Below are 27,974 nucleotides of genomic sequence, written 5' to 3'. Positions count from 1 at the left end.
TATTGATTATTTTAGTTAATAATTCATAGATAGTTCAGATAGATCATTAAATGGTAATCTTTAAAATGTAACACAAAAAGGTTTTCCAATTTAAAATAATAGCTTGTGTTTGCTGAGGATTCACTCTCAGGCACTTTGCTGAGCACTTTATGTGAATTTGATCAATTAATCCTCAAAAGTTTATGATACGTTAGTTTTCTTCTTTTCCATTCTGAAAATAACAAAACAAGAGTTTAGAGAAGTAAAATAATTTCCCCCACAGTCATACAGAGAGTGATAGAGCTGGATTTAAGCCCAGGACATCTGTGTTCAAAAGTGCTTTTAACTTCTATGCTACTGTGCCTTTTATAAAAATAAATCAGCTAACGTAGAGTCTAAAGATATTTGCCTTTGTATCTTTAGCTGGTCTGGAGGCTTGGGTGTTGTTTTCCTGTTAGCTTAACACAGAGGTCAGCAAACTTTAACTGTGAAGGGCCAAGTGGTAAATATTGTAAACTTTGCTAGCCATATGGTCCCTATTGAAACTACTCTTCTCACTGATGAGTAATTTGTCACTGACATAAGTAAACGGATAGGCCTGTGTACCAATAAAACTTTATTTACAAAAAGAGGCTGCCAGTTGTATTTGGCCCACAAGCCATAGTCTGCTGTATCCTCTTTACATTTCTCTCAGTTTGAATTTATAATTACGGAATATCCACTTCATTAAGGATGATTAGCCTAAAAACATCCATCAGCTTTAGGAAATTTCTAATGTGGCTGCCATGCATTGAGGAAAATACAGAAGACAGATGATATCTCTCATGTCCTTTTGCATATATTTTTGTTGGATATACCTTACACAAACAGACATATGTTGCTATGGCCGGAATATTTGTGTCTCCTGCAAAATTCGTATTTTGAAACCAAATTCCCATTGCAATAGTATGAAAGTGTGGATTCTTTAGGAGGTAATTAGGTCATGAGGGCAGGGCCCTCATAAATGGGATTATTGCCTTTATAAAAGAGGCCTGAGGGAGCTTGTTCACATCTTCTACCATGTGAGGACACAGTTAGAAGTTACCTTCTATGAAGCAGACAGCGAGCCCTCACCAGACATGGGATCTGCTGGTGGCTTAATCTTGGATTTCTCAGCCTCTTGAACTCTAAGAAATAAATCTCTGTTGTTTATAAGCTACCAGTTTATGGTATTTTGTTATAGCAGCCTGGCTAGGCTAAGACATACGCACATGCAACCTTTCTGTAATAAGGAAAGGTGGAGACAGGAAAAGCTATAGGATTCAAAGGAAAGGAAAATAACCCAGAGCTTATACTAACCCTGATCAGAGAAGACTTCCTGGAGGATATAAACTCAAGAATGTCTATTAAGTTGGTCAAAGCATTTATAGTGAAAGGAGAGCAGAAATGTTATTCCAGGTGAAGAGGACTTTTTTTGTAAAGGCACCAATGTGGGAGCTTATGCAAAGGACCACCTGGCTGAAACTAAGCATTTGGGTGCAGGAACTGTTGGAGATCAAAGCAGAAAAGTAGATTGAGGTGAAATTGTAAAGGATCTTCTATGCCAGCTCCAATAATTTGGACTTTTAGTATTGACAAATGGTTCTTAATCAGGAGTAATTTTGCCTCCCATCCCAACTCTTTGGAAACATTTGGCATTTTCTGGAGGCATTTTTGTTTGTCACAAGTGGGGCTGGGACGCTTCTGACATCTACTGGGTAGAGGCCAGGGCTGCTGTTAAGGATTTTACAGTATACAGGCCAGCACCCCTGCCCCGCTCCCCACCCCAACAAAGAAGTACCCAGTCCTTATTGCTAAAGTTGTGACACTCTGGTGTAAATGTAGTAAGCCATCAGTGAATCCGCAGGTAGGGGAATGGAGTCATCACAATGGTCAAGACTAATGCAGTAGCACTGTGTGGGTAACTCAGAAGGTAAAAAATGGATGTTGTTTTTCCCAGAAAATTGGCTTGTTTTTCCCAGAAACATTTGAGGGTCTGCTATGTACAAGGTATGGAACCAGGCATGGGTAGGGTAGAAAGGTGAGTAAATGACAGTTGTAGTCTCTGGAAGCTTTTAATCTAGTATGCTGGGGTGGCTGTAGAGGTGGTGGTGGCTAGTAGGAGACTTGTAATCAGAACCCTTTGCTCCCCCTGCCTCTCTCTAGCTCTCACTCATCTTGTGGTCACCCTACAGACTCTGGGCTCCTCCGGACTCTGAGCTTTCTCCAGCTCTTTTCCTCCTATTAGCTTCTGGGCTTCTAGTCTCTGTTACCTTCTTGCCCTGTTCTGCCTTCTTGGCTCTGCGTATTCTCCTACATAATAGTTTCTTTCTTTCCTGTGTAAACCTGTGAGACTGTGTTCCTACTCCCAAATATTTACCTATTTTCCCCCATTTTCTTGATCAGCATAACCAGAACCTCAGGAGTTCAGCAGGCACTTGAAAATTTTCCCTGGGGTAATGAAGTGAATAGATGGGGGAAAAGTTGTGAATACTTTTGCACTGGTAATTTTAATTTACTGCTATCAATTTTAATCCTTTTCACAAGTATTCACAGATTGGTAATATAAAACCAAATGTGATAATGAAATATAATCAAGGATTCTTTTTTCTTTTTAAATTTGATTACTTACGGATTTGCTTTGAATTGCCATCAATTGCTTTTAAGTATCCTGTTTTCATGAATTTTGTTGATGTCATTTATGAATAACATTGAGCGGCACTTTCTAAATACTTCCATATAAAAGAATGTCATGAAATTGTTTTAAAGTTTTCCTGCTCCCTTTTTTCCTGGTGATTGTATTGTCATTGTCTTCAAAGGGCCTCTTATAATTCCTGTGGATTGCAGGGGTCCTAGTGGTGACTTGTAGCAGAGTAACCTTGGGTTTCTGCCATGAATTCTGCCAATACAGTGCTCCAGGGTTTGTCGTGAAGCATCCTGAAAGGTGCTTTCTTTCCTTGTGGAAACCAATAATTAAAAATAAAATAAAATAAAATAGATCCCAGAGAAAATTGGGAAGAAGCATGAAAGCCTCTGAAACCCTGGGTATCTGTGATCGGATGCTGCCTTAAAGGCAGAAACAAACAAAAAGTTTGCTATTTCATGGACTTTTCTTCTCCATAGATGATTTATTTTCATTAAATCATCATTTTATTTTTACTAAATCATCAATTAGTAATAATAGCTTATTTGCTTCATGCTTCGCAATTGCCTACATTTTAACTTTGCAATGTTTCTTTAAGGAAGGCAGGTGATTTCCCTCCCTTGCTTTGTCTAATATTTATATATTTTTGTTCTATTAGTAGATAATAAATTCGTATAGCACAATATAAAATCAAGCAGTACAGAGGAGTACAGAAGAAAAATAAGTCTTGAGGGGCATTCTTAGAAAGAAAATATCCATGGTAGAAATCAAGAACAGGGGGATATTTGAGGTGGGTCTTGAAGAAGGAGTAGGATTTTAACAAGAAGACATAGTAGGGGTGGAAGTGGAGTGGTGGCTGCTCAAGGCAGAGGGGACAGCATGGACCGAGGGGCCCAGATGTTGATAGAGGTGGACAAGAAGTTTGGGGCATGTCTTCAGCAGTACTGGGAAGCTGGGTAGTCTGTGGTCAGCATGGAGGGCTAAGTGGGCAGGGGTGAGGGAAGGAGATGAAGGCTTTTGAGCAGGAGTGAGACTAGGGATGCAGTATAAATGATGTATGGAAGGCTTCACAATAGGAGAAGGGATATGGGTTAGAAGACTGATGCAAGAGTGAGGTCTCATGTCAGGAGGGCCTGCACAAGGAGGGTGCTGTTGAGACTAGGAAAGAGGCCACAGGTGTCTGTGTGGATGCTACAATCTCCAGACCATCACAATTGGTTAGCAGGTGGGTAGCAAGGGAAGGGAGACTTTGGAGATAGTGCTGTGGCCTAGAGGAATTCAGAACATGAACTATGTGAGCAGAGCAGTGCTGAGCTGGAGAAAGTGTGGTCTCTCCTGTGCTGGGAAGAGACAGAGGCCCTGGGCTAGGAACGTGTCTGTGGAGCACAGATGGTTGCCAGTCCCCTCTTCAGATACCTAGGAGCCTATAGTGCTGGGTCTGGGCTGAAGTGCAGCACTTGTCCTCAAGTGTTATTGTGTGAGGCTGAGGGGAAAAGCCAGAAACCATGTCTCCAGCAAAATCCATCTATTGATCACCCATCTGAAGGGCTGGGCTGAGAGGGGGACCTCAAAGAAGGAAGAGCAGGACTGCAGGCAAAATAGCCAAATGGCAGGGTAGGGAGTGTTTTAGATGGTGTGGGTATGCTGAGATTGGTTGCACAGTCCCAGGCTCTGGGTCCTCATAGACCTAGCTCTTAAGCACATGATGTAGTGTGGTAAGTCAAGGCCGGTGGAGGTGCAGAGTTAGGGGAGTGGCTTTACACCAGGAGAAAGGGACTTTTCTCAGCCATTGGCTGACACTTCTCTATCACTAATACCACTTCTGTGCATCTAGGAACGAGGGAGAGAAGTGAAGTTTCTTGGTCCCTGCACACTTACCTTACAATAACACACCTTCCTAGGTTTGAGGGAGAGAACACTTCTCGTTGGTAATCATTATTTAGTCATTATTCTTTTCAAGTAGGGCAAGTGCAATAGTATTTTGCAAGGATTTTTGAAAGCAAAGTCATTTTTGACTATAGCTATATTAAAAAGGTGAATTTCTAAATGGGTTATTTGGGGCTGATTTGCAAATATATTAAAGCCTTGGCAACTTGTGGGAGTTATGAAACTTACCAAAAGAGTCACAGCACTTTTTGTTTCCCTTTAAGGATACTCATAATCCATTAGAAGCCACAAATGATTCAAATTACTGACTGCTGTAAAAATTAAGTCCACCCACCACAAAATGAAAACTCACATTTACGGTTCTGCTAAATCATTTTCTTATTTCTCTCTCTCTTTTTTTTTTAGACAAAACGCTGACTACTGTAGAAAAAAAGGTCATGATTCATGATCGAAAGCAGAACAATGGAGATGAAATAAACAAGGCAAATTAGAGGTGGAAACAGAAGGAAGTCATTTGCTGAGACTGCAGAATGGAATGCGACTTCTCTCCTTTCTTGGGATGTCTAAAACGTGACAAACAGGGTGATCTGTTGTACACATTACCTTACAAGGGAGATGGTGACTTCTCCTTTTTTCTGTGGATCAGTGCTGTTGTGTGTTCTCAGTTTAAGATAGCAGATCATCTCAGCAGTAAGCACACCGACAGAACTGAGTTCCACAAAGGAAGCAGTTTCTGGTGCTTTGCATATGTCCAAATCCATGCAAGTGGGAGAAAGTTCCAATGCACACTTCCCATGCTTGTGAGTCTAGGTGTTGTGGTGAATATGCAGGAATCATTCCTGAGACAGAATGTATTTTGTTGTATGACAGAAGGCTTTTCCAAGCAAACTGCAGTGAGTGTAGTGTTGAATATGTTGCATGTCTATGTTAGAAAACAGAATCCAGTCATCAGCTAATACAAATGATTTCCCAGAGCAGTGTTTGTTTCAAGCTTCTGTCAAATAGTTTGGCTTTTCTGCAGGGTCTCTGTGATTTCCCCACCAATGTACTTTCTTTGTTAACTCACTTATCATGGTATAACTCAGGAACAGGTCTCAGGATGGAGAGAAGCATATAACTTGAGCAAAGCTTTTTGTTGTGCTCTGAAGGGTCTTGAGAGGTGAGGGTGATACCTTCTATAAGGATTTTTATCGCAGTGAAGCTCAAGTGGTACCCAACTGCATTGTAATTAACATGATTATTGGCATGCTTTTGACTCTCATTTTCTACCAGGCTGCAGTGGGCCCACCCATGGGCTGGCCCATAACTGTATGTTATGTGGAAGAAGTGTGGGAATGATGGGTTTTCCATGAAATGTTGTGATGCTTCTGGAGATGGGGCATAAACCTGTTCATTCTTGTTGAGCTGCATTGTATTAAACCAAATTGTGTGAAGCAAGGTCACCTGGACCACTCTTGGGAAATGCTTCAGAACACCAGTCTGTTCCTTCTAGAGAATTTGTTTTTGTGTTCTCTGTATCTTAAATCAAATGTGTGCCTAAGCAATTCCGTCCTCTGATTCCCACCCCTACCCACCAAAAAATGGTAGACATGAAGGGCAGGTAAGGAAACAGAAAAGGTCTCTTTGTGGATATATATTTTTTAAATGGCACTATGTAGCAATTAAGAGCTAAGGAGACAGAAAGACAGCAGATGAGAATAGAAGAGTACCTGTACCTACAAGGGGAAAAATGAATGCAATTCTTTATTTGATAAGAGAGAACTGAAAGATAGTATTATTTTCCTACAATAAAGCAAGCTGTCCTGTCACAGGATAAAGTGGAATTCCGACATGGATTATGGACTTCTTCTAACTCCCATTGACATTGCTTCTTACCAGACATGGGGAAGAGTTGCCTTTCCTGAAAGGGGAGGAGGGCACTGTCCTTTCAGACAAAGCTTGTATAAATTCCTGAACCGCAAATTTGCTAAAGTGACCGTATATATTATATTCATAATTTAAATGATTATTTATGGTCAGATACATATTGTTAAACTTGAAAATGTTTTATTACATTACATCAAATAAAGTTTATTTGTAGCTGAAATAAAGCAATGTAAGTACAAATTTTTAATTAAAGGTCTTATGTCATACATGTTGCTGTCTGTAGAATGACTGAAGGGCAAACACTTTACATGTTTGCTAAAATCCTAACAGGTAGCTAAGACAGCTCTGGATTCAATTACATTTCACTGTGAGGATTCATTGCCTTAGTGACTTTATTTTTGTAAAACAATGCCTGTTCATTACTTGATCTGATTAATGAGCATTGTTTGGGCTCCTGGCACACTCGGCATTGCTGGCATCGAGGGGACAAAGATGGGTATGGCACAGTCCTTGCTTTTAAGAGTTTGCCATCAGGTAGATGGCAAACATGTCTCGGTTTGTCACAATGTAGCATAGTAAGTGCTATAGCAGGTTTTAGGGAGTGACTTTTTCTTTCCTGTAGTGCAAGACAGGGCACTGTGGTTAGTTGGATTGATTCAAGTTTTCAGATGTGTTGTTTAATTTTTTATGAAGACCTTCGTGATTCAAATTGGCTCTTTATCCTGCCTGACTTGAATGCCTGACTGTTGACCTCTCTGCTTCATTCTGGCTACAAAGGCTGAGCTTCATGTATATACTGTACTTTAAATATATGGCAGCAAATGAAAGGCAAAGGTAGAAATGGCAAAGGGATGAGAAAAATAAATCATTAATACAGTTTCACATATGACATAATTTGTGTCAAAGACACAGCTTTTGTTTTAACTAAGAACTGGGAAAACCATTGAAATGAACATTTTGTATGTAATGACTGTTCAAGCAAGAAGGACTATTCCTCTTCTCACTCTAGGGTATCAGCTGTCATTTTCTGGCAAGGCTGAGTACTGGGAAACCATGCTTGAGAAGTAAATCACTTACTTGTAAGAGATAACTGAGTCACTGTTGCCTTAGCATTTAGTTTTATTCTGTAAATATTAAACAGGAGACACTCAGAGTTCCTAGGTTTTCTAGCAACTGTTTCATAACTGAAAGCATTGATTATGTTGTCATGGGCTTGATATGCTTGTGCATGTATTTGATGATCATATTTTCATGTAGTTTTATTAGGTTCATTGATTGCAGGCAGTGGGTCAAAAATATGAATGGAAAATGCAGGCAATTTTTTCAAATAGTTTATGCTAATATAATAAGTGTCTGATTTACCATCTAGAGATAATGGGAATTTCCCTTTCAGCATTTTCATTGTCAATTGAGTTTTCAATTTAATGTCTATAAGTGTTTCTAAATATTGGAGTCTCGAAAAGTTGTTCATGCTCCTTCTGATATCACACATGTTTTCCCTCTTGGTTTGCGATATTCTTCCTGATCTCATTTATTTGATGTATGTCTTCATTATTGTCCAGTAAACCTTCAAGGGTAGGGACCACATCTGTTTTTCTCAACAATATGCCCATTACCTGGCACCATGCTGGGAACACATATATGGTAGGCCCATAATGGATATATCTTAATGAGAAGGATAGAGGGAAGGAGAGAAAGGCAAGAGTTCACTGGCACCTTTAAAAAAATGTTTCTGGCCGGGCGCGGTGGCTCAAGCCTGTAATCCCAGCACTTTGGGAGGCCGAGGCGGGTGGATCATGAGGTCAGGAGATCGAGACCATCCTGGCTAACACGATGAAACCCCGTCTCTACTAAAAAATACAAAAAACTAGCCGGGCGAGGTGGCGGGCGCCTGTAGTCCCAGCTACTCCGGAGGCTGAGGCAGGAGAATGGCGTAAACCCGGGAGACGGAGCTTGCAGTGAGCTGAGATCCGGCCACTGCACTCCAGCCTGGGTGACAGAGCGAGACTCCGTCTCAAAAAAAAAAAAAAAAAAAAAAAAATGTTTCTATGAGGAAACAGAGAAGACTTGCCGTGATCCAGCAACATGCCCAGTGAATGGAAGAGAGGGAAATGGAATTAAGCTATTCTGTGTGCCCCTTAGGTCAGGCCCTCCACTACATGGTCCTGCTTCTCTTACAGGAGTTAGCTACTCATATCATGAGAGCGTCCTTTTCTTAATTTTCTGTACTAGTGAAGCAGAGCCATGTATGTGCTATGGCCCATATGTTGAAACTTGTTTATCTACAGCTAGCCAGATGGTCTGTAACAGCGCACAAAGAAGCCATTTGGAAACTTTCAGAGGGTCAGCACGTTTTGAAAACAACTCAGAGTAATGCATATTGTGATGTCATTGCTTGCTTTAAGCTTACAGTGAGGAATATCTTGTTAGGTACTGAATATGAAACATGCAGACTTTGAGAACCAACTCAGAGGTTCTAGCCCCCAGAGATAGAAATTTATTTAATTGGATCACCCTTTAGACTTGTTTTGTCTGCATGTTCTCTGAAAAAGGAATATAATGTCTTAATTTAAAATACTTTGCTTTTTAAGTTGCCGCTGGGTTAAATACATTTTTTAAAGAAAACCTGCTTATGTGGTACATGTTAACAGAGATATGATGTGGTCATCAGTAAAAATGTAAAAGAAAATTTGCTATAGCTGATATGAAACAGAAAGTGAGAGACGTTGACAAGTATCAGAAGTAGATTTGCAGCTAACGGTTCTGTTTAGTCTTTGGTACATTAAAAAAGCCAAGGTGAAAGAATTATACCTGTACTAGTAGAGGGGGAAAATGGTAATCTAAAATAGCAGATGATAAGAAATATCTGGAATTTATCTTTGATGCGGTATTATGTAATATTTTTGGTGCCAAATTACCTTTTCCTAATTACATTTTGATTGGGCTATTATTAAAATGCTCTTTATTCTTTAAACCCACACAGTCTCACAGTAGGAGAAGTGGTTCAAAGCTATGATGAGAGGCAGAAGAAAGTCAGCTGTACATATAAAAGTTTGTTATGGATAATTCACAAAGTGCATGATCCAGTTGTAGGCAAAATGAGCTATAACTATATTCACAATCACAGAGCTGGGGAATCTCATGGATAATCTAATACAACCCCTCTACTCTTCTGCAGGTGAGACAACACTAAAACACTAGAGCTGTGTTTTGTCTGAATTTGTTTGAAGAAGTATGGTATGGGGCAGTGCTTTTCTCTATATAATATTTGGTGAAGAAATGATTTTTAAAATCCGTCACATAGGTATTAATAAAAATGAATTATAAGAAAAATGCATTGAGGCAAAAAATCTTGTTGAAGTATGTTGAGGCAAAACAATGAAGTGCAAAAGCATACAAAAGATTTAAGAGACATAAAACTGCATTTCAATAAATATATTCAGAACAAATATAACATGAAGAAAAAACAACAACGAAATCTGACCATCGTTCACTGAAAGTGAACAGTTACTCAAGTAGAGAAAACCTAGCAGTTACCCAGATGAGAAATTACTGTAGCATGATCATTGCAAGTGCATGACACTAAGTTGCAAGGCTCACTGTGATGACTGCAATATAGGGAGAGCATCCTGACAGGAAGGGTGAAGACCTACAAGGAACCCCTTGTCCCTGAGAAGTACACCTGGAGTACTGATACAGAGAAGCTGCCTGCTTCAGTATGTGCTCTGAAATAGTCAGGAAGCAGAGCCTATGAACAACTGAAACTTTTTTTCCCTGTGTTTTTCCTCTTTAGTTATCTGCAATGAAATTGTATCCATAATGCTGATCTGAATGCTTTGAAAGGTATTTTATTTTTAGAATGATCATATTAATGAGATTTTTCTTAAAGACTGCATTTTCACAAAGTGTCCCTAACAGTTTGAAGGCAAAGGGTTGTGATATTGAAAGGTTACTATCAAGTAATCACATCGTTTTATATCTTAAGCCCAGTTTTCAACCTTCACTCTGAGTAAGAATTATCCAGGGAGCTTGTTAAACATGAAGATTCCTTGGTCCCACTTCAAGAGACTCTTGTATGTTGTGTCTGGTGCAGGGGTGGGGGTAGGGAGATGCAGAGTGAAGAGGGCTTTTCACCAGTCTAGCAGGTGATTCTGGTACAGCTGGTTCCACGTGTTAAAAATTGCTATTTCCAAAGGTACTGGCAAACTGAATTACCTAGCCAGTTCTGTGTGCTATTAGTGAGGAAAAGCATGCTCAGTGTGAAATAATATCCAAATCATTAGTATATGGTTATAGAATCTTGCCAAAGAAATGCACCATTTGTTCACAAGCTCTCTCTTACATACCCTTTAGTGCTCAGTACTTATTGTTGGTACCAAAAATCCAAGAAGCTTGCAGAGGAAAATAATCCACAGATCACCTTAGATAGTTTACAAATATGATATTTAAAGACACATAGATGTTTAAGTGACATCTATTGTTATAGTTTCTTTCTCATTGGGCCTTAAGGCCTCTCTCAAATGTGGCCATCAGCCAAGATAGCCACTCTCTAGAAGAGACCTGACCAGGGGAAAGTTAGATTGGAGTGTGTTGGTCAAGTGAGGCACAATGAGGAGGTGAAACCAAAATGCATGAAGCAAGAAATTATTACTCACAGGGCCCAGAGAATTAGGGGTGCTGACAGGAGGCCATGGTAAGTCTGGAGGTCACAGGGAGCTCAACGAGCAGTTGGGGAGCTAGACAGAGAGAGGACCTGTGGACTTTGTCCTTTTTAAGGTCCATGGTTATCCCTTAGGCCTTCCCGAAGGGATTGTGGCTTAGCTAGTTTCAATAAAACATATGAAAAATTGGGAGTGGGAACTTGCTTGTATGACTCTGGTGTCGACAATTAGGTTTTGTGTGGTCAACAGTTCCACAAAGGGAGGGGAAGTTTTCACTAGGCCAATGGTGACGGGTTATGACTAGGTTGCAGATAACTTATGTCAAAGTTAAAAATGGATGCCAAGACAGCAACTATATTACACACATTTATGACAGGTGCTGAGCTGGCAAATTCCCACATGATTGAGTGACTCCTCATGTTAATAAAGTTTATTTTATTTTCAATTGTTACAGGTACATACTAGTTGTACATATTTACAGAATACATGTGATATTTTGATAAAAGCACAAGCTGTGTAATGGTCAAATCAGGGTAGTTGGGATATCCATCACCTCAAACATTTATAATTTGTGTTGAGGACATTCCAGAAACACTCATCTAGTTATTTTGAAATGTACAATTATTAACTGTAGTCGCCCTGTTGTGCTGCCAAACACTAGATCTTATTTCTACTATATAACTGTATTTTTGTATTCATCAATCAACCTCTCTTATAATTAATTAATATTGGCACCAGCACAGGGTCAAATGAGAAGCAATGCATCACATTCCTTATAGCCAAGAAGCTGATCAGATGTTTGTCAACAAAACAAAGATAAGATCTTTGTAAAACACATGTTGAATATTAGCCATTGAGTGAGAGCTATTGACATTGGCCAAGGTGTACACTTTCACCATTTTATGTGTGTGTGTGTGTATATATATATCTATATCATGGCAATGATTAACAACATCTCACATTTGATTGTTTATTACTCATCAGTCATTCTGATAGTCTTCACAACAATCCTAAAAATTGTTATCTCTATTTTATGGGTGAAGGAACTGAGAGGCTAAAGGAGTTAGCCTTGTAACTCCTTTAACTTGTTAAGTAGAAAAATTTTAACTTGTAAGTAGAAAAATTGAGCTCAGCTGACTTGTACTTTTCATTGTTATGATTTTTTATTACTTAAAATATTTTAAAAATATTTTTGTAGAGATGGGGGGGTGGTCTCATCATGTTGCCTAGGTTGGTCTCAAACTCCTGGCTTCAAGCAATCCTTTCACCTCATCCTCCCAGAGTACTGGGATTGCAGGTGTGAGCCCAGCCTGTACTTTTCATTATATTCTTCCTTCTGGCAAAATACATCTCAGTGGTTGCTGACTGGTTTTGTGGACCTGGAAATCTGCAACTGAACTCTGAGGAGACTCACTCTAGGGGGTTCAAATATCTTCTTTATTATACAAAGTACGACAGAGTCCCAAGTTCAAGGTCAAATCCTAGATCATTGTGAAGGGCACAAAGATTATGATTCTTGCCTCTTCATCCTATTCTTGGGTTTTTCCATTTCCTGGGTATCCTGATGGTTTTTCCTAGTTATGCATTTCTTTTGTAGCCTGCCTGTGATAGTTCATTTTATGTATCATCTTCATTGGATCATGGTGTGCCCATATATTTGTCTAAACATTATTTCCAGATGTGTCTATGGGGGTGTGAATGGATAAGGTTAGCATTTCAATCAGTTCATTCATTAAAGCGGATTGCCCATTTCTGTATGGGTGAGCATCATCCAATCTGTTGAGGGCCTGAATAGAGCAAAAAGATGGAGGAAGGGAAAATTTGCTTTGTGTCTGACTGTTTCTCCTGCCCTGGGATGGGGACCGTCAGCACACCAGTTCTTAGGCCTTTGGCCTCCTACTGAACCACACCACTGGCTTTCCTGGCTCACCTGCCTGCAAATTGCAGATCATGGGATTTCTTAGCTTTCTCAATCATGTGAGCCAGTGCCTCAAAATAAATCTCTCAATCTCTTCCCTTCTCATATATTGGTTCTGTTTCTCTGGAAAACCCTAATAACCTGCCCTAACTTCTATTGCCCTATAATGTGTACCTTTCTATACTTTCCTCATTAAAACATATCTTCCCTGTATTCCATTCTATCTTCTGCTGCCTTTTAACTGCCAATTAATCAAATACACAAATCCATTCAGGTGCAAGATCCTCTTCTTACATGGCATATCATTACATTGAGCCTAGCAACTTCTTTGATCAGTGTCTGAACCTAAAAAGTATTGATAGAAACGTCTCACTATGGGACAAGTTGGTCATGGAGAAAGCAGCTCAAAGTATGTGCCTCCTTGACTAGGATTCTGAAAATCCTAGAGTTATTTAATTACAGACCTCTCAGGGGCCCCAGAAGCTGAAAGCCTGCTTATCTACATGACTTGGGCCAGGTCTATTTTCTGCCAACATTAGAGCAGAGAACTGAGGGAATTCCCTAGATTTTTAAAGCAAAATGAATGAAGGTAATTAGGTAACAGCTGAGATTTGTCAGGAACTATTGGCCAGTTGCCTCCAGCTCCTGGTCTTTGTGGAGATCTGCTTCTGTGGGGCAGCTTTGGCTGCACTCCCAGCCCCAGAGAGCAATTCTAGTGACCATCAATTTCCTCATCAACAGCTTTGTATGAAATATTAGAATATATTTTGCGTGTGGAGATAAAATTAACACCTGAAATTTTTTCTGGGCACATAAATCAGAGATTACTCTTCAAATTGCTTATTCTCTTGGCTCTTAGAATTTTAATTGCAGCAAGCTTTTACACATTGGCATTTAATTTATCTGTAAAAAAACTTTGCTTAATTCAATCAATTAAGGGAAAATTTGGCCTAATTGCCATCCATCCATTTGGATCATGCAGAGTACAAATATTTTGGACAAAAACCACTTCTTAAATTATAACACGAATTCTAGTGTGGGATGCAGTTTTACAGCAAAATTGACTAATAAAGACAGATAAAATGTTTTTTTTCCATTTCACCATAGCAAATATTAAAAAGGATACTAATATATTTAATTTGTCTACTATTAGTGAGGACAGTTAAGGAAAAGATATATATTTTTTAAAGAAGCCATAACCAGAATTTTAGAATGATCTTATTAGAGAAATGTGAACCTATGAAAGAATAAAGCAGAGCTTTTAAATTTAATATTTCAAACAAATGGCAACTGATGAAACATCTAAGACCCATTCATCTGTTACATTATCATTTTATCATATTCAAATTATTTTAATAAAAGAAAAATCTAAATGTACAGTTTATAACCCATTTTGTGCCATTTGTGAAAGCTGTGTGACCTTAGACAAATTTTCTCATCTTCCTGTTTCTGGGCTTCAGATACTTCATCTGCAAAATGGAGATAATACTATCCAGTACCTCATAGAGTTGTTGAGAGGATTAAGTGATTAAAAATGTAAAGAACTGAGAGCAAAACCTGGTGCCCTGATGTCTGAAGGATGTCTGCTGCCAGTGTTTACTCCTCCTCCCCATCTCCCTTCTTCCTTCAGTGGCAGGCACTTCTCTGAAGTTACTGTTCATCCCTCTAATCAATGCTTGAATGCTTTTAATATACAATATTTTTGTCTTTCAAAACCTTATATAACTGTGTAAATTTTACACATACTGCCATATTGTGTGCATTCTCCTGCAACCTGCTTTTTTCTCAGTGCTAGGATTTTGAGATCTCTTTATATTGAGAGATGTAGATCAAGTTCGTCAATTTAAATTTACGATATTTGGTTAATTGAATACACTGCAATTCATCCATTTTCCCTCTCGTGGACATTTTATTTCCAGTTTTTTTTTTTTTTTGGAATTATAAAGCATGCTGCTGTGAGCATTTATGGATGTGTCACCTTGCATATTAGTGAGAATAGCTTCCATATGGGGCTTCCCAACATTTTTCACATGGATTATCCTGCAAGATGTCACTGTGCCTCTAAGCCAGCGCTGCCCTAAGGGCTGAGGAGGTCAGTATCTTGTGGCATAAATCATAACCCATGTGCCTATTTAATGCAGACCTGTTGGGAAGCCCTGCCCTTTCCAGGACATTGGTCTTCAAATTAGGGTAAACACACTGAACCAACAGCCCCCTGCCAACATGCACTCACACGCATGCACACAAAAACACACATGTGTATGCACACACAAACACAGAGGCTTTTTCAGTATGAATGGTTGTTAAAGGAATCGGTTTTCAGATCCTAATATTGACAGCCTGAGAGCCACATGTAAGTTCCCACTTTCTTATTTGCCATCTTCTTCTCCCATACTTACATTAGAAAATTATTTGTCATTTACTGAAATTTCAGTTTAACTGGGCATCGTGCACATTTGTATGCGTGTGTGAGTTTGTTAAATCTGGCAAAGCTAGTGGAGTTAGAAATGGTCTTTTGACCCTTGAAGGGATGATCTGAATTCAGATATATTGTAGAGTGGGTTGGCAGGACAATTTTTGTTTAATGATGTCTTCTGTTACTTCTCCTGATTGTTAAAGTACACATCACTTCTGAGTGGGGAGTCCTGTGACAGCAAAACAGGTAAGAAATATAGAGGGCATTGGTGTTGTATTTCATTGGGACAGTGACCTCATGACAAAGTTTTGGTATTTACCCACGTAAGAATATTCATATTCAGGAGTTCCAAAAGGCAATCTGGGAAACACCAGTGTGTTGAGAAACATAGCCTGGATTTCTCATTCTAAGAAAGGAGAAAGACTTTGGTGACTGCTCCTATTCACTGGGCTCACCTGTATTATTTGCAAGTTTGAGAAGGGAGGAGGTAAAAACATCCATGTTTATCTCCTGTAGATCAACATTATACTTTTAAGTAAAGTAAATGCATGTTAAAAATAAATTAGTGTTTTATATTTTCTTGAACATTTATTCAGGCTAAGAAAGATTTCCATTCCCTTTGACAAAATTATTGGATACTATAAATCTATATACACTTTTTATTTGGACTTAATGTCCCTGCTCACTGTTACCCATCAACCAATGATTCACTCATTTGTTCATTCTTATGTTCTTATTAAATTTACATAACTTAACAAGTATATGTCATGGATTTTACTGTAAAAAATGCACTTCATCATTAATATACTGTTGGTTAGCCTTGTACTACTGGTAGCCTCCTTCCATTTATTTTGCTATGAATTTACAGTGAACCCGGTTCCATTTTAGCAGTAAACAATATTCATCTCTGGATATATAAACTAAATGAATGAAAAATTCTCATTAATTTCATTGAAAGATGCATTCTTGATAAAATTTTACATTTAATAATTACTTGTCAAACTGTAATACATTTAGCTTTTGATCAACAGTAATTTAGTAGTAAAGAGGAATTGCTAATATTTAAATTACCATTTAAAGTGGTAATAATTTTTTATATCAAGAAAAAGTTTTTAATCCTCACCATCTTAAAGTAATAAGAAAAATATTTTTTTCAGTTTTTCATTATATACACATTTCTGTAACAATATGTTAGAGTGGTCAATGAAAGATCTTCAAGCATAAAAATATATTACTATAAACCTCAGTAATAAAGTGGAATGGAAATACAAGTCAAAACAAAAAAGGAAACAAGATAAATTTTTCCAAATGTTAAAGAAAAGCTGCTTGCATATTTTAAAAAATAGATGGTAATGGTTATCTGATACTACTTTTGAAAGAATGGCATCACAGTTTTATTTTGTGAATGTCAGTATTGATAACAATTTCAAAATTATATATTTTGCAAGTATTTAAATTTATTATTAAAAATTATATCTCAATTTAAAAATTTTCAAGTGACTGCATAGTTTTCCAAAATTATTTTATGGAGTACATGTGTAAAAAGCTTAGATGCCCAACAGTATGCTGAAAGTGGAGTTGCTATGTAGGAGGGTGTGTATATCCTTACCTAGATTTTTTGCCAAATTTTAAGTGGTTGCCTTACTTTGCACTCCCACAACAGTGTATGGGAATTCTCTTATTTCCATATTTTCTCAAGCATTTTGCATTCTCAACTTTTAAGCTTTTGCATGTCCATAGAGTGTAAAATGCTGTCACTCTGTGTTTTAAGTTTGCACTTCCCTGATTACTAGTGAATTCCTCTTCTGTGAACTACCTGCTCATATCTTCACCCATTTTTCAATTGATTCATGTACATATTTGTAATGTAAGGAACTACTTTTTATAGGATGTTGGCTTTTGCAGCTTATTTTGGGGAAAACACCTTTAAATTTCTTTTACTCTTCTAATTCTCAATCTAGTCCTTAGCCAAAAATATTTCCCTTAACACGACATTCTTATTTTTCATCTGTTCCCAGAGGGTTCCCTCTTTAGAAGTTAACTGCTGATTTTCTTTCCATGTAAGGCATCAAACCATCTGGACACTTCTGACAACATGAAGAGAACTACATATTTTTACAAGCCTAGATATATAGGTAACTTGATACAAATGAATAAAAAATATAAAATAAAAGCAATTGATCACTTTACTAAAAACCTAGGGTCATGTTGATTGGTTTAATAAGATTTGATTCTTTTAAACCTGAAATTGTTTAGAGAGAAGCTTCCCTCCTGAGGTATTCAGTGATTATTTGAAATACAGGTAATCCTTGATTTATGAGCAAATTGACTAAGGCAATGGTTATAAATTGAGCCAATGAAGTATTAATAGAATTGGTTTATGGAATGAGCTAAATCTCATGAAGGATACGGATATTTCCAGGATTTTCTTCTCACCATTCTTTTCTCTTTGGTCATCAGATCTCTTTTCCTGGTCCCTGAACACTAATGTGGGCAAAGCCCAAGACTTTCTGGTCACTTTCAGGGATAAGAAAATGTCTTTTCAATGATTAAGAATAAAGTATTAAAAAGTCCATTCTGATACAGATGAAAACTTTAGTCCCAAAGCCATTTAAGTCCTTTGTCTGCAGCTCAGTCTTAACCTGAGGTCTTTAACTCAGGGACCTTTCGTGCAAAAGACAGTGTAGTCTCTTGTTTCACACATCCCACCCTTTCACTTTTTTCCCTGGTTGGAAGAAGAGGGAAGATGAGAGGAAATGGAATACATGAGGAAAAGGAACAGAAGTATTTTTAGTTAGCTGGTGTTATTATTGTTCTTTGATATGGCAGGTGTCTTTGGGCTGACGTTTTATGGGTTATGTTTTGGTTTAATTGGACACAAATCCATTCTGATGTGGGTTCTGTGTTCCCCAGATAACTTCTTCCAAGACCCCCACTAAGCTCCATGACCTCCTACTACTGGTATTCCTCTGTTTCTTACAGGCCATCTTTCCGGGTGTCACATTGAAGCCAGCTCAAGCCTACCTACTGTGACCTACATTTTGCACAAGGGCAATGTCACACATCTTGGCCATGCCAAGAGCTAGAAGTGTGGCTCCTCACTAGGCACTACTGTTCTTTCTTCCACCTTGCTTTGGAGGGTTGTTCTAGCCAGCCTCCCACTTTCAGAATTCCGTAGGCCATGGCTACTTAAAGTGTGGTCTAGGGAAGAGCAGCATCATGTGGAACCTTGCTAGAAATGCAAAAGAACCTCAGGCTCCACCCATGCCCCACTGAATTAGAATATGCTTTTTACCATGATCCCCAGGTGATTCATGTGTACATTAAAGTGTGAGAAGCTCTGACTTAGGCCAGAGGCAGGCGCTGTTCTTTATATTCAGGTTGACCTCTGCACTCCAGGAGACTCATGTAAGGCTCTCCCAAATTCTCTCACAACACCCTCTTTGGATCCACCCTAAGCTTTTGCAGCTCACTCTCATCCTGCTGGGGTACCTTATTCCTAGAACTTCCAGTTTCTTAAAATTTCTGTAGGAGTCTCTGTCATTTGGTCTGGAAGGGAGAGCGCTTTCTTTCTTCATGAGTAGAGAGGACAAAATCCAAAATTCTTGCCCCTAAGGCCTGGAAGTCTTTATCACCCTGACCTTCTTAAAACATACTAGAAGGGCTAGGCAGGATGGGAATGGAGGGGCTTGGGGGGGTCAAAGAACCAGTTAATTCTCACCAAGTCTTGAGGGGAGGCGTCTGGTGGATCCACAGCTCCTCTTCAGAATGTGGAGGAAACAATCACCTCTTGTCTTTGGTTTGGGGCTTTATTCTGAAATTCCATGATAATTGGAAGAGTTATATTCTTTCCATATAATAAGAAGGATCCTTCTATTTTATGAGTTTAGAATCATGAAATGTGATCTAATTTTGGAAATTCTTTTTGTATCAGAAAAATACCAAAGTTGATGAGAATAAATGAAAGATTCAAGTATAATTTGTGGACTATGTTATTCAGACCAATGATTCTAGTAACAAGAAATAAAATAGCTGGATAAAATTAAAATAGAAAAGCACCTTGAGAGCACCTGACAACATAGTAAAGAAACAGAGAGGGAAATGAGCCCATAGAAGTAAGCAGAGCCCAAAGCTGTTTCTGTTCTGAGGGAACTGCCTGTAAGGGGCTGCTGGGGTTCACTTCTGCTGGACTTCAAGTACAGAAATGAAGGGATCTCCCAAGAAGGAGAGTCAAATAGGAGACTCCCCAAATTAAGATCAGACCTTAAAGAGCAGAGATATCCCCAGGGTAAAAGTCCACAACTGATATGGTTTGACTCTGTGTCCCCACCCAAATCTCATCTCGAATTGTAATCCCTACGTATCTAGGGAGAGATCTGGTGGGAGGTGATTGGATCCTGGGGGCAGTTTCCCCCATGATGTTCTTGTGATAGTGAGTTCGCATGAGATCTGTTGGTTTTATAAGGGCTCTTCTCCCTTCACTCCTCACTCTTCTCTCTCCTGCCACCTTGTGAAGAAGGACATGTTTGCTTCCCCTTCTGCCATGATTGTAAGTTTCCTGAGGGCTCCCCAACCATGTAGAACTGTAAGTCAATTAAACCTCTGTCCTTTATAAATTACCCAGCCACAGGCAGTTCTTTATATTATTAGCAGTGTGAGGTAAAACTAAATACAACTACACCCACTTCAGCCTCAGTAATACTCAATTCCCATTTCTGCCCCTTGGTATCTTTGGATAGGGCTGTCTTGAGTTGGTTGCAGGGAAGAAAAAAGGGGGAAAAAAACTTTCCTGAGACGTTGGAGCCATAGTCCGTTCTTAAACAGATTTGCAGGCTTGGTTCACATTGTCTAGGTGGTCTATGGGACCCCAAGCTTCTGAATTTGGTTGGAGGTGGGTCAGAGTGAGTTGCTAATACTTCCAGGCACCTGTAGCTCTCAGACATAAATCCTCTTTGCAGAAGTCTAGTCTTCAAAGTATTCCCATTAATATTGTTTTAAGGACATTATCAGTACATAGTAAACAAATAAGCACATAAGGAAATAAGTAAGAACCAGAAGGAAAAACTGACAGTAGAAACAGACTCTCAAGATTATAATTATTAGAACTCTAAGACGGATTGTAAAGAAGAAATAAGAATATAATAAAGTAAAACATGAATGTTCAAACATTTATTATTTGAAGTCAAATATTTTATATACAAGTTACATTAAATGTCACTTCTTAGGAATTTTTTTTTTTTTTAATAATTGGATTGGTACTCAGATGAGTACTATGTGTATGCCCAGAAGACAATCACATATCAGGCATAGGTATATTTTTTTTTTTTATTGCTCTAAGCACCTTTTTTTTCCTCCTTTCTTTAAACTTTCTGGTGAGGTATATTTTATATTCAATAAAGAACATCAAAGTTTGATGAAGTTTTACATATCCATGTAACTACCGCTTCTTTATTATTGAGCATTTCCAGCACCCTAACAGATCACTTATACCTTCACCACTCAATAACTGCAAAGGTTACTAATATTCTGAACTCTATTATCATAAGTTAGTTTTCTTTGTTTTTGAACTTTCTATAAATAGAATAATATAATATGTATTCTCTGGTGTTTAGTTTCTCAATGTTTATGAGATCCATTCATCTTGCCGTGTGTAGCACTAGCTGTTTCTTTTCAAAATTGCATATATTCCATTGAATTCCATTGTATAGATATAACACAATTTATCCATTTTATTATTGGTAGATAATTGGTTCGTTTCCATTTGGAGACTTATGTATAATGCTGCTATGACTATTCTTGCACATATCTTTTTATAAACACAAGCCTTCAGTTCTTTTGGGAACATACCCAGAAATGGAATTGCTGGGCGATAGACCACATGTATATGTTGCTTTAGTAAATACTGCCTAATAGTTTTGCAAAGTGGTTAGACCAATTTATATTCCTAGCAACAATGCAACAGCATCCTCCAAAAACCTTTTATTTGCTTTCAAAATTAAGGTCATCTAATATCATTGCCAATTTATGTTAATGAATTTCCCTAAATTTTTGAATGGTAAATACTTGAGAAAGGGAAGCTTTCATGGTGACTTCTGCCTTGCCGAGGTTGTCAGCTGCCCATGCAGAGAAAACCAGAGTCAGGAGGTGAACGAATTCAAATAACACCATAGTTATTCATTTAAATCATGGTGCCTGAGGCCCACATCACCCTTGACCTTTCTCAGTTTTACAAGCGAGTAGTTTTCAGTTTTTGTTTTAATTGGAATTGGGTTTCTGACACCAGCAACTAAAAGAATTCTGCCTAATAGAGAACTAGTACTGAAAGGAACAAGGCAAAAGCTTGTTCAGTTTTTCCATTTCTAATATCTCAAAGTTTGCATTTTAAGAGTGAACATTTCGCTTCACTGACTGTATTGTGTAACATTTTATACTCATGTACCTATAATTATGATATAAAGTGTATACATCAAACATTGCACATGTGGACAATTGGGACTCCTGGTAATATTTACCCAGGGTTGCTGCCGTAGGTAGGTGGAGTTTTCTAGATCTGCATGGTTTTAGGTGGGGGCCAAGTAGTATAAAGAAACATCTATTTCCTTACCTTCCACAACAAATGTATCAATCCATTAACACATGAAAGTAGAAAAGCCTCAGAATGGGGGGAGGTGTCTTGTGGATTATTTTTCAGATAACTCTCATTTGCATTTGAAATACTAAAGAATTATGCTAGAGAAATTCACGTTCAAGGGAGGTAAACACCTTTGGCAAAATATAACATCATAGCTTATCTTTAGGAGAAACCATAAATATCCAGGTGAAAGAAGATAAGAATCAACTACAATTGTGGAGTCAGAGGATCTCTGCATATAGCAGAAATGTTTATAATCTGGCAAATAAAAGAGGAGAGAATAGAGAAGGAGAAATTTGCAAGAGCTCTCCCACCGTAAACTGTGCACGGTGTGACAAAGCTCTGGCTCTCCTCAGGATCCTTTTAATTAATTAATTAATTTTGGTAATTCAGTGCATTTGTTTACTTGATGAATTTTAATAATTAGAATTATTCTTTTAGAAAAAATGGAGTTCATTTTTGTTGAAATTAGCTTATCAGTCATCTATGAGATAATGCTTTTATTCAAAAAAGTTAACTGACTTTTTATAAAGCAACTTCTCACAACCAATCGGAGTCTGGATACTCTTTTCTGGTAACTTTCAAAAGAATCAGATGAAAGTAGGAAAATGTCTCTTCTTCCAATCCTGTTTGAAAAGAATATGCCTTGTTTTCAATGCGATGAATGTCTGATGTATCTGGGAGTATTAAATTGCTAATTGTTAAGCAGATTTTAAGGTGATTTGGGAAGTTCTAGCTTGCTCCCACCACTAAAATGCATACACCTGGCTAAGAATGGGCTCATGCACAAGAGCATTCAAGAAATACGTTCACCTAAATATGATTAAACCTATATGAAACCCAGGTGTCCTAGTCTGCAGGGATCCCCTTCTTCTCTCCTTTGGCACCCTGAGTCATATGTGGCAGAAGGGGGTACTATCTTTTACCTTTTCCACCCCAGGTGTTGGAGATACCACAAAGCATTCAGGTCCTTATTCCACTCTGCTCGTTACTTGTCACTTCACTCAAGTGTTTCTATGTAGCCATCCTCTGCTTTTTTAGGTCACCGCTTGCTGTCTGGTAACCAGTTCCCCCTTCTTGCTGTTTTTCTATTTCTGTTCTACAGTAAGGGAGGGTTTAGGCCTTACTTAGGTCATACATAAGATCAGGCTGTAACACTAAGAAAATATTACTGCAACACGTGAGAACTGTGCTTGTAGCACAAGGGAATTCCAACATAGAAAATATTACAGTGTATCATTGCCCTGAGTCCAGTAGCTATGGCCTTCTACAATGGGGAATTTTTCTCATGTCTCTCCCCTTAGGTCTCGCCTACCACCAGCCTACCTCCCGACGGTGGGAAGGCCTTGGAAGGCCAGTCTCTGCACATCTTGCTAACATGTAAAGTGAAAGAGAATGAGTCAGTTTTAAAGCTGTACTTAATTTTTTCTAAGATGCCATTACTTGTAAGATGCAGCATTGTTCTGTGCACCTCTCTACCAGCAGGGGATTTATTTACAAAGGTATAGAGAAACCACAAAAAAATGTGCAGGAAACTGGGGTTAGAATTTAAAAAGCTGTTACTACCTTACCACGACAGAATGAGAGGAAGATGTTACAGACATCTGGAAGGGAAGAGCTTTGTCGAGCAAGTTGAGTGGGTCAGGTAAGCTCCCAGGAGGAAGCAAGAGGGCAGCCAATGCTCTGCCCTTACTCTCCCGCTCCCTACCGTCTCCTGCCAGGCCTCCTCGTTGGTCCAACCCAACGTGAAGCCAGAGGGCACAGGAGCATGTCCACATTGTCTAACCATCAGTCTCACAAGGAGAAGTGTGGGGAGTGGATCTGCAAGGGGAAATGAAAGACATCTCTGGTACAGCTACTAAGCAAGAATAAATTCTGGTGATTAAACTATGAGGCACTGCTTTCTTATCACTTAGAATTTTTATTTTACACCTATTGAAAGAGCTCTGTTCAACAGATAAAGAAATGGATTTATTTTTATCCTGCAGTACCTTTCTGGATTTAAAATAACTACATTTCAATGCTAAATAACGGTGTAACATTTTTGGAAACATTTGTGATAGATATTTTTTTCCCCCAAAGATGACTACAATAATAACTCTTGTTCCACACATGCTTCTAGAACCTTACTATATCCACATTAAGACGGGAGGCTTGGTTTCTCCCCATCCAGGCTAGTTTCTGTCTTGCTTGTAACCAAAAGAATGCCTCAGATGTGGTACGGTATGACTTTCGAAGCTAGGTCCGAAAAGATGATGCAACTTCCACCGTGCTTGCTGGAACGCTTGCTCTGAAGCCCAGAGTCTCCATGTTAACTGTCTGACCACCCTATGGCTGCCATGCTGTGAGGAAGCCCAGACTAGCCCAACTCCAGAAGGACTACATGGAGAAGCCCCGAAACTACATGACAAAAGATGCTTTGCCAGTTTCCAGTAGCTCCTGCTTGCTCCACTTCTGCTGTTCTGGTTCCAGCCAAGAATCACAAGGTCAGGAGATTGAGACCATCCTGACTAACATGGTGAAACCCCATCTCTACCAAAATTACAAACCTCATGAGATATTTCTTAACTAGAACCACCCAGCCAAACCCTTCCCAAATTTCTGGTCCACAGAAACTGTGAGAGAGAATAAACTGCTTGTTGTTATTTTAAGCCACCAAGCTTTGAGGTAATTAGTTATGTACCAGTAGTAACCAAAGTAATTTTAAATACCAGTTGTACTCAATAAATGCTGTACAGTCATGTGTTGCATAACTCATAATTGATGACAATATGAATAACTATGACCAAGTTTGTACATGCACAGGCAGTGACAACTCTGTCATGACATTCTCCTGGCCAACAATAATTGTGAGATGCCATCTTTTTTTTTTTTTTGAGACAGAGTGTAGCTCTGTTGCCCAGACTGGAGTGCAGCGGCGTGATTTCAGCTCACTGCAACCTCTGCCTCCCAGGTTCAAGCGATTCTCCTGCCTCAGCCTCACGAGTAGCTGGGATTAGGGGCATCTGCCACCACGCCCGGCTAATTTTTGTATTTTCGGTAGAGACGGAGTTTCACTGTGTTGGCTAGGCTGGTCTTGAACTCCTGACCTCGTGATCTGCCCGCCTCGGCCTCCCAAAGTGCTGGGATTACATGCATGAGCCACCGTGCCCGGCTGATGCCATCTATTTTAAGATGCATCCTAGTGAAAGAAAATGTGCAGAAAATATATCACAAGATTGATAAGGTGTGGTAGTATTAATGTAAAGGGAAGGACAAAGACAGTGCAAAGAGTCAGTGATCTTGTTGGTAAGGATATTTATTTTGAAAAACTCAAATATTTTGTAGTTAAGACGACATACTCATTGACAACATGATTAAATGCAGAAAAAGCTACTAAGAAGACAATAAAATCACAAAAATCTCACCATTCAGAGATAAACTTCCAGATTCCTGAATGTATATAGACATATATAGCTATGTGGACATAATGCTTTATAAATAAGTTTATGCTACATTGCAGGTTAATTTTTTCACACTTAAAAACATGCTGAGAGGCCAGGCGTGGTGGCTCACACCTGTAATCCCAGCACGTTGGTGGATCGTCTGAGGTCAGGAGTTCGAAACTAGCCTAGCCAACATGGCGAAACCCCATTTCTACTAAAAACACAAAAACTGGCCTGGCATGGTGGTGCATGCCTGTAGTCCAGCTACTCGGGAGGCTGTGGCAGGAGAACACTTGAACCTGGGAGGTGGAGGTTGCAGTGAACCGAGATCGCGCCACTGCATGTGCCACAGCCTGGGAGAAAAGAGACAGACTCTGTCTCAAAAAACAAAAACAAAACCAAACAAACAGACAAAAAACATGCTGAGATCATGCTTCTACCTCAGTAAATAAAAAACCTACACTCTTATTTTTTAATGGTAGCAGAGTATCTCATGTTCTTAACCAATCATCCAGTGATGGACATTTTGTTGTGCCTTTTCAATTTCACTTTTATGAATGCTAAAATAATAGGCATATTTATGCATTTATGTTTTCCCTGTTGTGTTATTATCTCTTTGTGGAGAATTTCTAGTTATAAGACTGTTGGATTGAATGGGATTTATTTATAATGGATTACAAAAATAACATTTATGATTACGATATGGATTGACCAACCTCCCACCAAAATTATGTCTATTCATACTCTATCAAAAGTTTTTGTTAATGCCAAATTTCCTTTTCTTTTGCCAATGTTAGGCTTTTGACATTTATCTGATGCCAATCTTATGGTTTTAAAATATTTATTTTTTATTGTTTTACTTATATTTGAGAAAATAATGAAACTGAACATCTCTATTTTTTAGTCTACTTTAATTTCTTCTTTGGTAAATCAACTATTGATAGTCTTTGACCATTTTTCTTTTTATAATTTATTTTCAAGAGCTCTTTGTACAGTAGTAATTCTTTGTCCAATATGTGTGTTGCTAAACTTTCTTTCTGTTTTCTGAATGTCTATAATAATTATGATTCTTTGTTTTGGTTGCCCAGAAATATTTAATATGTAGGTAAATTCATTTTCATCGATGGCTTCTGGCTTTGGTGTCAAGTTTAGAAAGACTTGTTCCATTCTATAGTTATTAAAAGTGTTTACTCATACTTGGCCGGGCGCGGTCGCTCACGCCTGTAATCCCAGCACTTTGGAAGGCTGAAGCGGGCAGATCACAAGGTCAGGAGATGGAGACCATCCTGGCTTACATGGTGAAACCGTGCCTCTACTAAAAATATAAATAATTAGCTGGGCGTGGTGGTGGGCGCCTGTGGCCCCAACTACTCGGGAGGCTGAGGCAGGAGAATGGTGTGAACCCAGGAAACGGAGCTTGCAGTGAGCCGAGATCATGCCACTGCACTCCAGCCTGGGCAACAGAGCGAGACTTCGTCTCAAAAAAAAAAAAAAAAAGTGTTTACTCATACTTTTGCTTCACTCTTTACATTTATTAAGAATTTTAATCCAACTGGAATTTATGAAATTTAATTTTCCCCCTAACGTGGCTAATTTGTTGTCCCCAATTATTTAGTGAGTAATCAATCTGTCCCCTGTGATTTAAAATGCCACATTTATCATACATTAAATCTCATAATATGTGAGATTAGTGTCTGTTTCTGGGATTCTCTGTCCCTTGGCAGTTTGTCTTTTCCTGCACCAATACTATTCATGTTGTTGCTGTTGTTATTACTATTACTGCTAAACACAAACTGTTACTATCTAATAGAAAAAGTGTGTACTCCTCTCTTCTAGTCCTTTCATAATTTTTGTTATAGTCTTTGCAGATGAATTTAAAAATAATTTTTGTTAAATTTTAAAATACTCTTGTTGTAATTTTGACTGGCGTTACATACAAGTTATGGTCTGTTTTAGAGAAAGAACTAAAGAACTGACGTCTTTACAACACCAGGTCTTTCTGTCAATAAACAAGGTATGTCTTTTCATTTATTTGACAATTCTTGTGTATTTCTTGGTAAAGTTTTATAATTTTTATCGTTGCACATTTTTTTTTAGCTTTTTCTCTTTGTATTTTTGGTGTTTATTATTATTGTATGTGTGGTAGCTTTATTACTGATTATCTCTGGTATGTGAAGAATGATTGCATATTATTGTATATTTATTTTGAAGCTAGCTGCCTTACTTATTCTCTTAACAGTTCCAGAAGTTTTCCAGGGCTTCACAGAAAATTATACATTTTTAAAAATTATATAAAATTTTATTGGCTGGAAATAATTTTGCATCCTTCCTTTAAATATTATACCTGTTACTTCATTTCTTTAATTAATAGCATTGGCTTGATGTTGAGAACACTATTAAATTATTATGATGATCTAATACATCTTTATTTCTGACTTTAATGGAAATACTTCCATTATTTCTTCCCTGAGCATAGTGCTGGCCTTAGATTTGCAATATGCATTTTAAAAATAATATTCAGGCAGGATA

General features: G+C 38.4%; 1 protein-coding gene and 1 pseudogene across 3 annotated transcripts in view; both read left to right on the top strand.

The window, feature by feature from the left end:
• Positions 1 to 6,646, top strand: part of HTR7 (5-hydroxytryptamine receptor 7) — a 115,208-nt gene extending 108,562 nt beyond the window's left edge. For 2 of the 3 annotated variants that reach the window (XM_025397166.1, XM_025397167.1), the window contains exon 3: positions 4,934 to 6,646. In XM_025397166.1, coding sequence (XP_025252951.1) covers positions 4,934 to 4,976 — 43 coding nt within the window. In that variant the 3' untranslated portion in view covers positions 4,977 to 6,646. Of the gene's footprint in view, positions 1 to 3,768; positions 3,867 to 4,933 lie in introns of all 3 variants that reach the window. The other variant, XM_025397165.1, reaches the window with a different exon arrangement.
• LOC112631060 overlaps positions 6,359 to 27,974 on the top strand; it is a 45,379-nt pseudogene continuing 23,763 nt past the window's right edge.

The sequence above is a fragment of the Theropithecus gelada genome, chromosome 9 (genome assembly GCF_003255815.1).
Source record: "Theropithecus gelada isolate Dixy chromosome 9, Tgel_1.0, whole genome shotgun sequence".
Classification (NCBI taxonomy): Eukaryota; Metazoa; Chordata; class Mammalia; order Primates; family Cercopithecidae; genus Theropithecus; species Theropithecus gelada.
This window is presented reverse-complemented; position numbering and strand designations above follow the sequence as displayed.